Source organism: Gavia stellata, chromosome 2 (genome assembly GCF_030936135.1).
Source record: "Gavia stellata isolate bGavSte3 chromosome 2, bGavSte3.hap2, whole genome shotgun sequence".
NCBI classification, from domain to species: domain Eukaryota; kingdom Metazoa; phylum Chordata; class Aves; order Gaviiformes; family Gaviidae; genus Gavia; species Gavia stellata.
Window position 1 is genome coordinate 39,341,087 of NC_082595.1, and position 16,813 is coordinate 39,357,899.

The following is a 16,813-nucleotide window of genomic DNA, read 5'->3' on the forward strand; positions in this document are numbered from 1 at the left end:
CTCAGATCTGCTTTTCCTGGGGTCATATTGTTGTGTGAAAGTCTGAATGTCCGTGGGGAGAGGCCGAAAGGGCAGGGAGGGGAGGGGAGCTTCAGGCTCTCGTGTCTGCCAAGCAAAGTTTGTGAACGGGGAAAGACAGGAGCACTTAGAAACAGATCAGTTTCCTTTTGTTTTGCTCCCAGGTTGCATGGTGTATGGGCTGGACCTGTGAGTTTAGACTCGGCATAGGGCTGGCAGCACTGCTTAGTCCCCTTTCTCCTTCCCAGTGCCTAGTGACTCTGAGACTCTCCCAGCATCTGATTAATGAGTGAGTCAGCAGCTTGTGCAGTCATTTCTCCTCATAATACTTCAGCTTTGCTGTGGCACTGTTGTATTTGCCTATGCCAGCCTCATTCCAGAGTCTTTGACACTAAGCTCTTAAAGCCCTAATGTGCTTACATAACATGATATGGAGAACCAAGAAAGTAAATTTAATTAAAATCTTTCCCCACTGCTTCTGACACACAGGAAGAGACAAAAGGAAGACATTTCTTTTTGAACACTGAAGAATAACATGGCATCCTCACAAAAACACACAAGGAAACTGAAGACACTGGTGGTGTATAGTGTATCTAAAAAGGGGACTAATCTTCTAAAGTTTACATGTTAGACATCTGAAATGAAGGAGAACCTGTGCCTTGATGGCTGAATTCATGTTTTGGTTTCCTTTAGCCATTGAGTTGACATCTGTGAAAGATATGTTGGTAAAAGTAAGTAAAAAAACCAACCAAACTGTTTTAAATTCAATATCAACTTTATTCCAGGAGAAGAAGGTTCATTAGTTATTTGACAAACTTAGCTGGTGAAAATAGATAACCCATTGCATACAAATATTACTGCAATCAGCACCCTGTTAATACCTTAGATAGAGAACTCTAGTGCAAATTTTTGAGGAGCTTTTGCTGAATGCCCAGCATTTGAATGGCTTTTACTTCTCTCTGTAGTTTTATACAAGAATAGAAGTACACTAATCCCAATTAAAAAGCAACATTCACCAGATGTAACAAAGCAGCAGTATCTGGGAGACCCATAGATTTCCCCACACTCAGAAAGAAAATAGCAGGGTGTCTCAACTGGTAACTGTAATTGTATCCTACCTTTTTAGGGAAAAATACATCAAATATAATTGCGTGGATTGAATCTCTTTGCTTGGGGAAATAAAAACCATTTGAAGAATGGAAGCAAAACCTTTCTGATTTAATGACATCCTGAAAATGAAGTCTGCAACCCCGTGAACTCCATTTATTGCTTCATGAGTACTGTAAGATGTCAAATGTTTATCAACGTGTTTTGAAATCTGGTGTAGAAGCCACATATTGTAAGATATTCCCTCCTTTTAGCTGCCTCAGTGAAAGCTCTGCTTCCTCTCTTCTTGCCAAAGGGCAGAGCAACTTGCGATTCTATAGAGAGTGCTGCATTATTTACTATAGACTGGTGACATGATGCTTAGGAGGCAGTTAAGGAAAGATCCCTTTTCTTAAATAATACATCCTTCCTCACCCTTACCTGACAGGTAGTGGAGCTTCATCTGGTCAAACAAATAGTTCACATACAGTGGGAATTGAGTTACCTGTTTTATCTTGTGTCTTTTTGATAGCTCTTCTACTATCCTCCCTGTATGTCCTGTGTCTCCTCTCTTTCGCTGTATTTAGCTGCCGCTTGAACTTGCCTCCCTGCTGCAAAGATGCAGACATCAAAGCAAGAAGTGAAGGGATAACCATTACACATATGGTCTGCTTTTGTTTGAAAACAGTATAATAACTGATTTCCTGGGAGCAGAAGCCGTACAAGAAACAATAATTTACCATGATGGGATTATTTGTTGTAGGTTGAATGAAGCATTTATTATGGTCTGTGACAATGTTTTCAGCCTATCATTCTGTGTGATGAAAATTACAAATTGTTTTTTAATTGAGATTGAAACAAAGCCTCTTTTTTCTGACCCTCTTTTGGCTTAGTAAAACACATACAAAAAAATAATTTTTCCACAAATTGTTTGTGGTCACATTAACTTGCACATAGGGACAGCAAGGTCATTGAGACGGCCCACAACAAGTGAAGCCTGCAGCTTGTTCTGGTCACCAGGTAGCATTTCTTGGCCTCACCTTCATAGGCAGTCAGCTGCAGCTGGAATTGCCTGGAAAACAGGCAGTTACTTCTGAAAACACAACTTCAGAAATTCTTGTAGCTGTATATTTGATTGTGGGCTGAAAGAGATGGGCGTTTGGATGTTTTCATGTAGAATAACTGACTCTTACTAATCTGATCTGTTGCCTGTGACTTACATTTGGACACAATGAGCGCAGTGGCATGAACAAAAGTCCTCCTTATACCATCAAGAGGTGAGGATTTCATTCAGCCATACAATATTAAAGAACAGAATGCACTTGTTATTAAGAAGGTGATATGAAGAGAAAAAGCCAGTTAGTGCACAGATTTTGATCACGCCATCATTATACTAATTACATTTAGAGACATTATAATCTGTGTTATTCATTTTGCAGGGCCTTAAAGTGAAATTTGTTAAATAATTTTGTTGTTATCTTTGTTTTTAGATAATGTAAGGGATGTTATAAATAGAACGTAAGAGGGAGTGAACTGGCAATATTTGTAAAATATCTGAACCAATAACAGCAAATGAGTTTAAACAAACAAAACCCTTTGCAAAAATTATTTCATAGAATCTTAGTTTGGCATGGTTATTCAAAGGATTAGCCATTACTAAATAAAATGAAAAAAACTATTTCAAGGAATTGGTGACAAAACAGAAATGTAGAATGGATTGCATTTTCTCTCCTGTATGTCCAAAGATAAACCCATAATTAGATAGTTAAGCATCCATATAAAAGTGCTCCAAGTATTCTAAGAAGCCAAATATCCGAAAATCCCACTAAAATCACAATGAGCTAAGCCTGTTCATCACCTTTCATGTATCATTTAGTTGCGAAAATAATCTTTAGCTCTTACCTTTAGGGACCCAGATTTGAAATGACTGATCAGTTCAGCGTGTTGGCCTTCTGCCCTGCTTGTTGCAAGATCCTATGACACAAATTTGTTGCACTCAAAGTTTGTCAGGTCTTCTCTAACATAAGACGCTGGAAGACACGTGACTTCCATTGTTTTCCAAGAACATGCTGTGTCACTAGCACTTCTCTACACAAACTGGTACAGAGCCAGATGGGCATGTTTGGTCAGAGTCATTGAGGGTTCTTTTGTTTTGTTGTTTGGTTGGTTGGTTTTTAATTCAGTTCAGTTGGAAGGGACGTACAATGACCATCTAGTCCAACTGCCTGACCAGTTCAGGGCTCACCAAAAGTTAAAGCATGTTCTTAAGGGCATTGTTGTGCTGGTTTTGGCTGGGCCAGAGTTAATTTTCTTCGTAGTAGCTCGTATGGGGAAATTTTTTGGATTTGTGCTGAAAACAGTGTTGACAATACAGGCATGTTTTCGTTATTGCTGAGCAGTGCTTACACAGAGTCAAGGCCTTTTCTGCTTCTCACCCCACCCCACCAGCGAGTAGGCTGGGGGTGCACAAGAAGTTGGGAGGGGACACAGCCGGGACAGCTGACCCCAACTGACCAAAGGGATATTCCATACCATATGACGTCATGCTCTGCATATGAAGCTGAGGGAGAAGAAGGAAGGGGGGGACGTTCAGAGTTACGGCGTTTGTCTTCCCAAATAACAGTTATGTGTGATGGAGCCCTGCTTTCCTGGAGATGGCTGAACACCTGCCTGCCGATGGGAAGTAGTGAATGAATTCCTTGTTTTGCTTTGCTTGTGTGCACAGCCTATTAAACTGTCTTTCTCTCAACTCATGAGTTTTCTCACTTTTACCCTTCCAATTCCCTCCCCCATACCACCAGGGGGGAGCGAGTGAGCGGCTGTGTGGTGCTTAGTTGCCAGCTGGGCTTAAACCACAACAATTGTCCAAATGCCTCTTAAACACTGACAGGCTTGGGGCATCGACCACCCCCCTAGGAAGCCTGTTCAAGTGTTTGACCACCCTGTGGTTAAGGTTGTGTATGTTGGGACTGAAGGAGAGCATAAGAAATCATTTCTCCAATGCATGTGGACATCTGCTGCAACCCTGGGTACTGCTCTGCCGGTTCATGGTGCAACCCCTGCTCTGTCACCTGGCATTTTGTGGGGGACCCCTTTTTACTCTTTGGCACAGCTTTGTGCCAAGTTGTTACACATGCAGCCCAAGTATGGGAGATGTATTTTATTTCATCTTCCCAGTGAAATTTAGCCCCAATTGTGCTTCCAGAATAGTATTTTTGCTTAAATGAGCACTCATATTGAATGTATCCCATCACCATGTTGTAACTTGCAACAAAGCTAAAATCTCATATGGCCTACCCACGAAGCATACTCATCCCGGGAAGGACCTCTACAAATAAAGAAGGCAGTATATACAGTTTCTAAGACTTTTAGATCTCTGTCAGGACCACCAGAAAAGATGATAGCTCTCATAATAGTTGCTAACTGGACCAAGACAACAAAATCTCTTTTTATGTGACCTTGAATATTCAGCAGATGACATTTAGTGTTACTACTATAAAACGATCTGCCTATTCCACATGAAACATTATCATTTATAACAATTTTATTCAACAGATTTTGGCTTTTTATTCTAATCAAGAGTATCTGTGAACAGACTGTGTTCTTTATCAAATGTGTGTGTTTGTTCAAAATTTACCAACTGGCTAGGTATTGATCACATTGCCCAACCAAAATGTTTTTACGTTTCTTTCCATCCCAAATTCCTTCCTGCCCTAGCCTTTCTGAGGACTGCAAACAAGTAATCCTTTGTGCTTAATTTCTTATTGAATATTACCATAGGCTTTTCCTATCTTTACTTTATACATGAAAGTTAACTCATTTCTAGCCATAATTCTGATAGTACAGTTTTTCTTAATTTCAGTTTGTCTAGTGGGATTTGCACGAGTACCTGCTCTGCTCTTGAGAACACTGTTAGCCCCACACTGACTTCACAGCAAAGGCACTAGACTAAATTCATGGTTGCTTTACATTCAGGTCCTTCTAAGTACCTAGCTGAAGCTAATATTAGATTTAAGGCACATCATTATGGTAAAAGGAAAGACTCACAGTGAGTTTCATGAAATTTTGGTCTGTCCTGTGTTCCTTCCTCCTCTACTTAGGTATTACTTTTAGCAGTGCTGGGAGCATTTTTCAGCTGTGTGCAGCCAGAGTGTGGTGTTTGGGTTTTTTTTTTTTGTTTGGTTTTTTGTTTTAATAATATATGTGTGTATATACCCTCCTCCTTTTTCAGCTTTAAGTTTGACTAACAGAAACAAAGATTAAACCAAAATTGTAATAAGAAAAAATGACCTAAACTATTGAGGAACTGTTAAAATGAAATTATTAAAGGAAGATTTGCATTGCATCCAATACAAAAATAAGTAAGTATGAAATTTAGGACACCTGAATTCTTCAAGGTCATTCAAAAAAGTAACGGCCTAATTTGCATGACTTCAATTAATCCAGTACTCACATGGCTTACAATTTTTCTTTGCTTAGTGAAAGCTGAGGTCCCTAAAATAATAAAAAAATAAGAAAGCTAACAAAATACTTTCCTATTTTTAATGTTAATAAACCCTGGTGTTCAAATTAGTCTTTGTAGATAATTTTTTTTTTCCAAGGAATGAGAGAGGAAGGAAAAATAAAAGTTGCACAGTCCAGAATTCTGCTTTTTCCTTTATTACATTTCAAAGACCTACTGAGGAAAAATCCAACTTTACAGAGAAGCCCCATAACAAACATAATATAGTTCTTGCATTTATTGAAAATCTGCCCTATGGAAACTTAATTGAACATTGATTGCCTCTGTTTTGTCTCTGGCTGAACATAATTACATTATTTCATTTGTTTTAAAAAACCCACACATTTCTTACTGATTGCCATAAGTGAATTTTTACAAGTTCAAATGCATAAGTATATCAATAACCTATAATGATGAAAATGAAATAAAATGGATTTTGACTGCAGGAAGTTTAGGTAAAGCATGACTTCTCATGCTGGATTTAGTGAAAATTATCCTATTTACACATAGGGATATTTATATCACTGATCTGTAGACAATTCATTACCATATGATACTTCACATGTTGCTTTCCACCACAACTATTTCTATAGATGACATTAAGGCCGTCACCTCTGCAGTGTGGGACTATATGCTTGGAGCCTCAACGTAAGCTAGATATTCACTCCTAATTAGTCAAAAGCAAATCCTCCCACCATCAAGTATTTATTCTCTTTGGAGATATGCATATTATATTGAAATATGAGAAACCAAATGCATGCTTTGCTGAGTTAATACATACTTGAGGGAAATGGCCTCTTCTTAAAGCATTGGAAGTTCTGTTACATTTAGTTTTCTACCTCCGGCAGCCACATGAATGCTTGCCTCAGGAAATGCATATGGATGCTATCATTATCTCCTGCAAGTGTCACTGATGTTTATGTTCCTTTTTTTTAACTAATTGAGAAATTAAGGAGGTATCTGAGATAAACTCTCAGGTAGAAAACAGTTGGCAGTGAGTGCTGTGCCCTATCAGTCATTTTGTGATCTCTTCCGCGACTTGCTGCCTAGAAGCTTCACAAGAAAGAGAGCCCTGCCTTGCTGAACTCAGAGGCTTTCCGCCTCTCTTTCACATAGAGATGGAGAACACATTCATTTTCTATCTACAAGAAAGCAGAATCAGTGATAAATTCACAGTGTGTTAAAACTAAGGGACTAATCAGCAGATAAAACACACCTAGAGATAGCCTATACAGACCGCACATTAACATATTCAGGCAGCAGGTGTCTAGACCATGCCATACATACTATATGCAGCACATAAGGGAGGGTACATGTAGTGGCATACCCTTTGCTTCGCTGGGTAAATATTCTGTCAGCTTACATATAAAGTTTCTATTCTTTCTGTGTTTCTGAACATGGATCTGAATGACATTTGTTTCACGTGATTTGAATGGGAACTATGAACATCAGCCTGCAAAGAAAGTCGCAGATATGTTGCCTCTGGGAAATATTTCTCCAGCTGCTCCTTGCTTGGTGGTGCTGGTGGTGAATGTATGGCAGAGAGAGGCGTACATGAACTCATTCAGTCAGATTATGCTGTTTTCACATGGCTTTTTTAATTCACCATCACAACTGTTTGCTATGTTCAGCTCATCTGGAAAACAGTTCCTGAAGCAAGACTTTCTTGCTCAGTTGCAATGAATGTCCTGTGCAAGGGAGACCCAGAGAAAGAAACCTAGACATACTTGCCTTTGGGATCTCTGCTATCCTAACGAATTCCCAGTTGACATTTCTGAATTGTAGGGCAAACAAGCTGAGAAGACCTACCAAATCAGAGCCTTTTCCAAGGATAAATGTAAGGATGGTCTTCATGATTTGATTTGAAACATATATCATATCTATGTTAGGGGAAGGAACTATTTTGTAACTTGAAATTTTCGGTGCACTTGTAGATTTTCCTCTTTTCTTCATATTAAAATGACAACTATCTTCTCCAACCTGCATTTGAGAAGTGCCAGTTAACACCTAGTCTCTCACACATCCTACTTTCCTAGTGTAGACAAGGTGTTACTTAGACAAAGTAACAGAGACTGGATTGCAAATGCCTGTTAAACACCGAGTAACGTGGGAGGTCTACGGATAAAAGCATCTTGTAGTTTGGAGCATATTGCCATAAAATGACTCAGGGGGAAGGAAACAAAACAGGGAGGCTTCTTACTTCCAGCTCCCTCAGGACCCCTGCAGCACACGTCTGCTGTGACTTGGGGTCAGCACTGGCAGCATTCAGCAGCTCGTGACGGGAAGCAGGGGAACGGCCCAGGACCCAGCTGGGTCTGATGTGAAATGCAACCACAACTGGTACCCTCCGGCAGTGCCTGCACATCAGCAAATCAGACCTAAAACCTACCTGTGGGGAAAACCTTCACTGCCACATTGTTTCTGCTCAACGAACAGAGACTTCAGTGTCTGCGCACACAGGGTCTTCTAAGCTGCAGTTACATAAAAAAGTCCTTTAGTGTTATGAACTTCGTTTGACTTTCTGTAGCAATCCTAAATTGGCATACCTACTACTACTTTTAGCTAAAATGATTAGTTCTGATAACTTGAGAAGTGATGCTGATTTAGGTTGTTTCCTTCTTAACACTGAAAGGGACATCGTTATCTTGGTCCTCAAAACCATGAAATTTTAAAAAAAAATCTTCAAGTGTGACAAAAAGTCAAATTTACAAGCAAATTGCTTTAAAAAATTATTCTAGCTGAAATGCATGGTTCTGATGCTGGGCTGTTTAACCCTTCTTAGCATAAACAGCATTGGGGAATGACAAGCAAAAATTCCAAAAAGAACAAATTAAAGCTGACAATTTGATTAAACTGGTGCTTTCTCATGAGGCATTTCACTTTCAATGAATTAAAGATTTCTTTTAATTAAAATCCCTGGCTGACACCTCATTTATGCTTCTAAAGCTTTATAACAGAAGTAAGAAAACTCCTTTTTATGTCTCACTGCTTTTTCATATGTTTATGTTATTTCATCTTTGTTTATAACAACACTCTTTTCTTACTATTTTAGGCAATGAAAGCCTAGAAGAAAACTATGTACAGGACAGTAAAATGGGATTTGTCATCAATGCTATATATGCTATGGCTCATGGGCTCCAAAATATGCATCATTCCCTTTGCCCTGGACATGTTGGACTGTGTGATGCTATGAAGCCAATTGATGGCAGCAAGCTCTTGGAGTTCCTCCTCAAATCCTCATTCATCGGTGTTTCTGGAGAAGAAGTTTGGTTTGATGAAAAGGGAGATGCCCCTGGAAGGTAAAGAGATGTTTCATCTCAGCTTATTAAACCAGTGTTGAGAAGGGGGAATGTTGCTGCGTTTGGTGACAGAGATTTCTTTGATTGTTTTGCTGAAGCATACAGCATGCATACTGTGAGACATAAATGGAGTTATCTGGATTAATCTTACCAACAGCCAGGAATAACACTGGTAACACATGATATATTGATAGCTACAGCTCAAATTGAGGCAGGAACTACAGCACAGCCTGTAACATTTCTAGTGTTTCAGGGGAGAACAAACCTTGTATCTCACAGACTTTTGGTGTCTGAGCTACCACTGCAGCTCAGCACGAGGGTTTTAAAGTGCTTGGAAATGAGCGAAGCATTTGCTTGCTAAGGTTTTGAAGGTAGGGCTGTACAGCACATCCTTTTCCAACTGGATCTCTGCTGCTCCAAGTGCCCCAGGGGTGTAGTACTGTATCCTTGCCAGAGGCTATTTAGTTCGCTTAGTGAACTCCTGTGTGTTCTCCTTAACTTGTTTCACTCCAAATAAGCTCGGCTGTCCCAGAGTTTAAAGACAGGTCCAAATAGAGCAGGACAAATAATTTTTTTGCCAGAAGGTACTGTGTTTCACTCATTTGGGGTCTGGTAAATTCCAGCTCTGGTAGCTGTTAATGTCTACCCCTCCCTAGCAGACACAGTAGGTACTCGAGGAATGGGTGAGACAGCAGCTATGTGGACATGGACATCACCTTTTTTTCTCTTACAGGAGGCAGTTTAAGTGAGACACCTCCCAGATGGGTTTACTTTTGAGTGTGCTTTTTTTTTTTAATAAATAAGTTTAATTCAGCTGCTGAAGTACACAGTCCATTATTAACTGAAACCTACTCAGGGGTTACTTAATTGAAGTTAGTTTTCCTACTGAGTTATTAAAGCGTTATGAAAGACTCTCTCACTCCATCTTTGGGCTTATTGCATAAATGCATCTGAGTGCCAACATTGCACAAAGACAGTGCTCTGGATTAAACAAGAGTTTGCAGTCTGGCATATACTTTCAAAGAGTATTGGTAAGACACAGTGGCCTTAAAGCAACGCTTATTTCTATTACTAGCCTTCATTAGCAAAACTGATCAACTTTTTTACCATTTGCTATTTGCATTGCTTGTTATATTTAAACAGCATATACATTTAAACAGCTCATTACATTTAAATAGTAAGAAAAAGCTGGTCAGTTTGGTCTTCTCATTGAGCTCTGTATACTTTAGATTTTTTTAGTCCAAGATATAGACGAGCTAGGTCAGACTTTGAAAGTAGAGGCAAGCAATTCCCTTACAGTCAAACACATACTTATCAACACAAATGCATAAATCAAATCTTTGTACATATCATTTAGATAATAGAGAGAAATTACTGCTTAGTGCAGCATTAAGTTTATTACATACTATTTATCTCCATAAAAGCATCACTCCAGATTTGCATATGCTGCATTGTCTGCCTGTTAGCTATTTGGTTTGATGTTTAGGTGTAATTTCCCAATTTTAGCCCAAATCTTATTTATTGTCTTGTCACCTGAGAGCATTTCTGCAACTCTCATCAGTACCAAGCATAGAATTAGAATGAACACTTCCTGGATTAAAAATATAGGAGGCTTAATATCAGGATATTTTCTGAGTAGGTCAGGATGATAGAATTTATTCCATCCATCGTTTTGGTCTAGAGCACAGTTCATTTCTCTTGATTCCCTGGCCTATTTAGAATTTGATGTGTTATTTTAGGTAGGGTTTTTTTGTTGTTCCTCACTTATATTTTCACAGCTGGAGTTGCAAGTTTGGGCAAGAAAGTTCAATTAACCTTCTTGTTATTTGTGCTGTAATCCTTGTATCAGTCTGTGGCATTTATGAGATGGGCAATATCATATCAGAAAATGGTGATATATATATGAAATGTGATCTGTACAGTCTGTGAGATCCTTGTATGCTGCAGTAGTTTATGCCCATGCAGAATTATATTTAGCTCCAGATTAGCCCTAGTATTTCCACAGCTCCACATGGAAAAGCTCTTTGTGGATGGGTGAACATACATACACTGTATCATACCCAAAAGAGCCTCAGCAAAATTAAAAGATAAAGACCACATACAACACCTAAATACAGCAGAGACAGCCAGATCTGAAAGTCCCTAGTTTTTTAGCTTTTCTATGCCAGTGTAAGAATGTCACACAAATACGTTGAAAGTTTTTTGGTATTATGTTATCGTATCATGTGAACAAATCAACTTCACAAGATGGAATAAATCAATATTCCTTCTTAGAAGGCAGCACGCTTCCTCATACTTTATTTTCAAAATCTGTGAGGTTCTTTGAGCAATTGACTCTCACAAGCTCCTAGTTACAATCATCACGGATAGAGCAGGTAGAGATGCCTGCAGTTATGTTTGCCTGACATATCATTTCCTGTTTTGAAACTCTTACAGCTTTGTCAAACCTTGACCATTTGTTTAGATATAACTCTTCTTCTATCTCAGGCTCAATTCATGGTTTCAAGCTTTTATCAAAATGAGATTAGAAAACATGAAGCACTTTTTCAAAGGTTTATTTCTTCTGTGCAGAATCTTTTCTTTGAAGAGCTTTTATGCAGAAATGTGAAGCAGAGCTTTATCGGAAGGGCACAAAGGCAGTCACTTAACTGACTGCACTGCCTCTGGGAAAAATGACATGGATGTAGCTCTGGAAAATCAACAGCTTTATGTGCTTGCTATACTGTCATTAAGAACATGCTGGTAAAATTGCTGAACTTTTTATTTTCATTGAGTACCTCCCATTTCCTTTCTCAATAGTAATCATCACTCAAATTCCCAGAAATGGCTGGAGAAGATGTGAGGGATGCAGTAGTCAACACCGCATCCTTCTCTGGGCCTATGCAAGGGGCAAGGGACAGATCCATTTCGAGCTCTTGTCTATTCTAGGGTAACTGCCTACTTTTAGCTTATGGCAGGTATGAAAGAAATTACCTCTCTAGGATGAACAATTTGCGTAGGCCTCTGACCATAAAACGCTATGTGACAACTGTCAGGAGAACTTTCAGCCCCTACACTGGACCTCTGATGTGTGGAGAAATGCTGAGGTTCACAAGCTAACAGAAATGTCATTTGTTTTACCCTAACTAGACTTGGACATAGACCCATAGAACTCTATCTGTTTAAAAATTTACAGTAGCAAGTTCTGGCTTCAGGTATGGCAACTCTATCAACTCCAATGCTTTGAGTAAATTATCAAATGTGTAATGCAAATACTTCAAACTTATATAGGAATGTGTCTCAGAACATACGTGGTTGTTTTGGAGTTTGGCTCCAGAGGTGGTTGTCTGGGCCAGTTACATCCCAGCATTGTTCACCATTGCTGTTTTCCATTCTGCTTTCCAGGATAGCAAACCTTGCTGCCAGTCTGGTATTATGGAGAAAGGTAACTTCAGCCATCTCAGACTAACCAGAGTGAGTGTGCCTGTGACCAGCTGGCTCACGGTCTGGCTCACCTCACAAGTAACTTGTTCATAGGACGCCACCTATTTGGTCACATCATTTCTCAATATACTGGAGACCTTGCCCTTACATGAAAAGAAAGATTCTTTTTCTTACATGCAGGATGTTTTCATGGCTTCTGCAAATGCTGCCATATATGTGTGAAATCCAGCTGCCTCCACGGTCCTCGCTCTCTTAGAGCTTCACAACTCTTGTCAAACCCACCTCTTTTGGAATAATCATTTTTAGCTTGGACACAGCCCAAAACTGTTAAAGCTGTACATGTATGAGTGAAGGTATGGGGGGGAGGTATTCCAGCACTGAACTCCTCAGAAAGCAGAAATTTTTCATTAAGGAAAAGAAGAAAAGGATAAAGAACTTATGCACGTCTCCATATACCAAGTGTGTTTATTAGACCACATTTCTCCACTTAAAATTCTTCTCCGCTTAAAATTTAAGCAGCATTATGAAAGCTGCAAACATTGTACTACAACTTGTCATATGAAAGACTGTTTAAGAGCTTTTAGTCTGCATACTTTATTCTTTGACAGATAACTGATAAAAAAGGGAACAGTAGTATAAGGAAACATCAGAATGGCTTTCAACCTAAAATCATATCCCTGAAATTGCCAACTCTTGATTGATATTGCATTAATGCCACTCTGTGCCTTGTAATATATTTTTGCAAAAATGAAAACAATCTGTGCAGGTTCAAAAATTCCGTTAAGGGAATGTGAGGTTTTAGTAATCTTTTATTACCCTTCCTGAATTCATTTTCCAGCCCAGAGTGACTGATTTTATATCAGTCTAATACAAGGTCACACTAAAATCCAAGTAGGTTCTTCTTGCTAGGAAGAGACATGCACATTCCTGCTCAATTTTGCTCCTGTCTGTTGAGTCTACATTATAAAGTGCTTAGCTCTTATTGCTTCTTGCTGTCCTGATTCTTCACAATCCTGAAAACAGCATTCCTTTTTTTATGTTCTTCTTTTGCAAGAACTGGGATATGAGAAGGAATTGTTTCCTAGTAAATTTGAAATTTACCCCTTTTCTAAGCAACTCCTCAATTAGTAGGTGATTGCCAACCGATGGAGCTGCCTCCTGCTTGGAGCTCCATTGAACTCAGTGGCAAGAGTCCCTTTTCCCATGTGATTCAATGGAGCTCTGCAGTGGCACTGACATTATCTGAGCATGCATAATGCAAGACAGCAGTCTAAATACAGCTGTAAATATGCATTTCTTTAAATCATCTTTAACTAGAGAGATCCCAAAGACTCAATTAAGAAAAACAGCCATCTAGAGAGTAATTCTAGCACCTCTCTTCTCTGTGAAGTGCAGAAAGAGTTGAAATTTTGCATGTTTGAACCTCAGAAGGGAAAAGAAAGAAATGGATTTGTCTCTCTCTTTGCCCACAACCAAGCATCCCACTTTTATTTATGGCTCATACTTTGCTTACCTTTCATTCCTAAAGCACATACAGATCAGCAACACTCATTATAAATGAAAGATTTTTTTCCCCAGAGACTGATACAATCCAGTGGAGAAAAACAAGGCAGTAACTCCCAGGCTTGGAAAACAGAAGATGCTTTGTGATTTTCAGCTCCAGTGCTGATTTCTGGTTCTCAGCCCTCTTTCTCTTGTTCTTTCTTTAAACAAAGCCCTCCCCCTTCTCATCTTAAGAGGCCAGGCTGTAGGTCCAGCCTGTTTTGTGGTTCTTCCTCTCTGTGCACTCTCCAATATTCATTGTCCCATTCTTGCTTCTTTCCTACTAAGAAATCACCACAGTTAATCACTGCTTTGCACAAGCCACTTTCTGTGGGTTAAAGAAGGAACAGAATAATTAACAGTAAGGAATGGGCACACATCAGGTCTAACACAGGGAAGGCAGTGATGGAGGCAGGGACGCTGAATGTAACAGTGTTTTATGCTTCCTTTACGTTAGACTTGGGAAGTTCTCTCCTACTTGCCTAGGGCGAGGAAGCAAATTTTGTGCCTGAGCTGCTAACTTTTCCTCACAGTCTCACTGGGCTGGGTAATAAAAATAGTTGAACTAGTGCTTACAGTTAACTTATGGCATATCAGTTCAGTTACTTTGAACATTTCTACTAGTTACTTTAGAGCTCCCAGCAGGGGCTATACTGCAACCAACCTATATGTAGGCACCAAGTGAATGTTAAAGACATCTTGAAAAATGGCTGAAAAACACACAATCGAGACAGTGTCTACAGGTGCATCTTTAGCAGAACTTGCTCTCTTTCATGTGCAGTTCTTCCTGGACACACAACTTTTTACCCACAGTTTTATGTAAGCAGGGCAGGCAATCAGGAATTGTGTGGCAATCAGAGATGTCATTTCCCATGATTCTGCTGCCAATCCTACAGTATTTGGTGTTTCCGTGAAACTCTAGTCCTTAGTGTTAAGGGGTGACATGAATATTTATGGAGGCAGAAGGAGAAGGGCAAGGTAAATTTTTATCTTTCATGTTGCAGGACAGTGACTAGCTTTCTCTTTTTTCCCATGTAGATATGACATCATGAACCTGCAGTACATAGAGCCCAACCGCTATGACTACGTCCTCATTGGGACCTGGCATGAGGGCGTGCTCAACATTGATGACTACAGGATTCAGATGAATAAGAGTGGAATGGTCCGATCAGTGTGCAGCGAGCCTTGCTTGAAAGGCCAGATTAAGGTGTGCCTCAGACACTTACTTTCTGCTATAGAAATGTGAATAACGAGTCAGTGTTTTTTCCTTAAACCCAAGCAAGCTTCTTTCACGCCAAGGGATAGGACTTCCTTTTCTTCAGGAAAGCCAAAAGTATAGAAAGACTCCTAGATTAACATCTTACTCTTACAATCCCATATATAGGCCCATGTTTTCTAAAATTGCCCTTTGTAGTGACGCAGAATCTTCTAGTGTGACAGGATTTGAATTTCACCTTATGCGAGAAAGAACAAGATTTTCACTTAGTCATTGCCTACAATATTCAGTGGCTGTGATTCACTTGGGGGCAGATCCTGAAAATAACATGACCCATGGGAATCCAGTATTTTGTTCCAGCAATAACACCTGCAAGAAAAAAAAAAAAAGCCTATTTGCATCTCATGTTCACAACAAATCACTCTGTGTTTACCAAACAGTAGCACTTGTATCAAGCTACAAATAATTTGCCACCTGCCATGTCTGGATGACATAAAGACATGTTCCACCACTATCAAAATGGTATGGATGCAGTAAGTTTAAAATGGCAAGAAGCCCATTCAGGAGGATCACTGTAGAGCAGACCTTCCTTTCTAATTTCATTTAATAAGCACATTTGCAGCTTTTTAATTCTATATTGCTACTCTAAGCAATAAGTGATTGATGATTTGGCAAAGGCATAGTGACATGCTCCAACAATCTTGGAGGGGAAACATTATCAGTATTTACTACCCTCCAAAACATCTTTTCCCTGTTTTTGAGATTGTGCAGTTTGTGTATGTGTGTATATGTAAACACCATGCATACAAAATGCCAGCTTCGTCTCCCATTGAAGTCTATTGGACTCTCTCCACAGACTGCAGGAGGAAATGTTAACAAAAAAAGCCCACAAAGCCAGCATTCAATAAAACAACATTTTGTATTTCACTACTGCACTTAGCTCTGCGTATAGATGGTTAGGAAGATCCTGGAGAGAAGCTGGATTCCTCCTTTCTGGCAAACAGAGTCAGAGTCTTTGTTGGAGGCCCATGAGCTTCTTTCAGCCTTAGCGTAATGAAACTAGGAGTCAAGACAAGGAAACCATCTTTTCAACATTGGATCATTACACTTAGCAGCCTTCACAGCAGAGAAAGATACAGCTTTCAGAGACATTTGTCTCCAAAAGAGCTGTTCTGAAGCATGCTCTTCGTCACCACATATTGGTTTTATTTTCTACTAGGACCCATTACATCCTTTTAGCAGAATATTTTTCAATGTGCTCTTATTTGAATATCTATTTACACTTCTATTAGGCTTCCATGTAAATTGGAATTTATGTGTGTGTGCATGTGCTTGTGTGTGTGTGTGTGTGTATATGTATATGCATGAATCACTGTTTATTCTAACCCTTTACTTTGTTTACTGCTTTTTACTATGCAATAGATATTAAGCGTGGGTTGAGCTACTTGTCCTGACCTGAACCATTAAGCCTCTTCTCAAGTTTGATTGAAAATACAACACTCACTATGCCTCTGTACCAAAGGGAAAATGGTTTTGTACTTTTAACTCAGAACTGCTCCCCGCAAAATAAAATAAAATTGTCCCCAGAGATTATCCTTGAACTCCTAAGCATAAATTTTAATACACAGGAGTAGATACAGAATCAGGATTCATGTTTTCTGGTTGTTTGGAATGTGCCATAGACAGGCATCCTGTCATATTTTAAACACTGCAGGGGTATCTGTTTGC

The 16,813-nt window shown here is 39.4% G+C and overlaps 1 protein-coding gene across 3 annotated transcripts in view; it reads left to right on the forward strand.

The window, feature by feature from the left end:
• GRM1 (glutamate metabotropic receptor 1) overlaps nt 1-16,813 on the forward strand; it is a 192,018-nt gene that overhangs the window by 139,774 nt on the left and 35,431 nt on the right. For all 3 annotated transcript variants that reach the window (XM_059828794.1, XM_059828801.1, XM_059828808.1), the window contains exons 4-5: nt 8,658-8,904; nt 14,908-15,076. In XM_059828794.1, the coding sequence (XP_059684777.1) occupies nt 8,658-8,904; nt 14,908-15,076 (416 nt within the window). The remainder of the gene's footprint in view (nt 1-8,657; nt 8,905-14,907; nt 15,077-16,813) is intronic.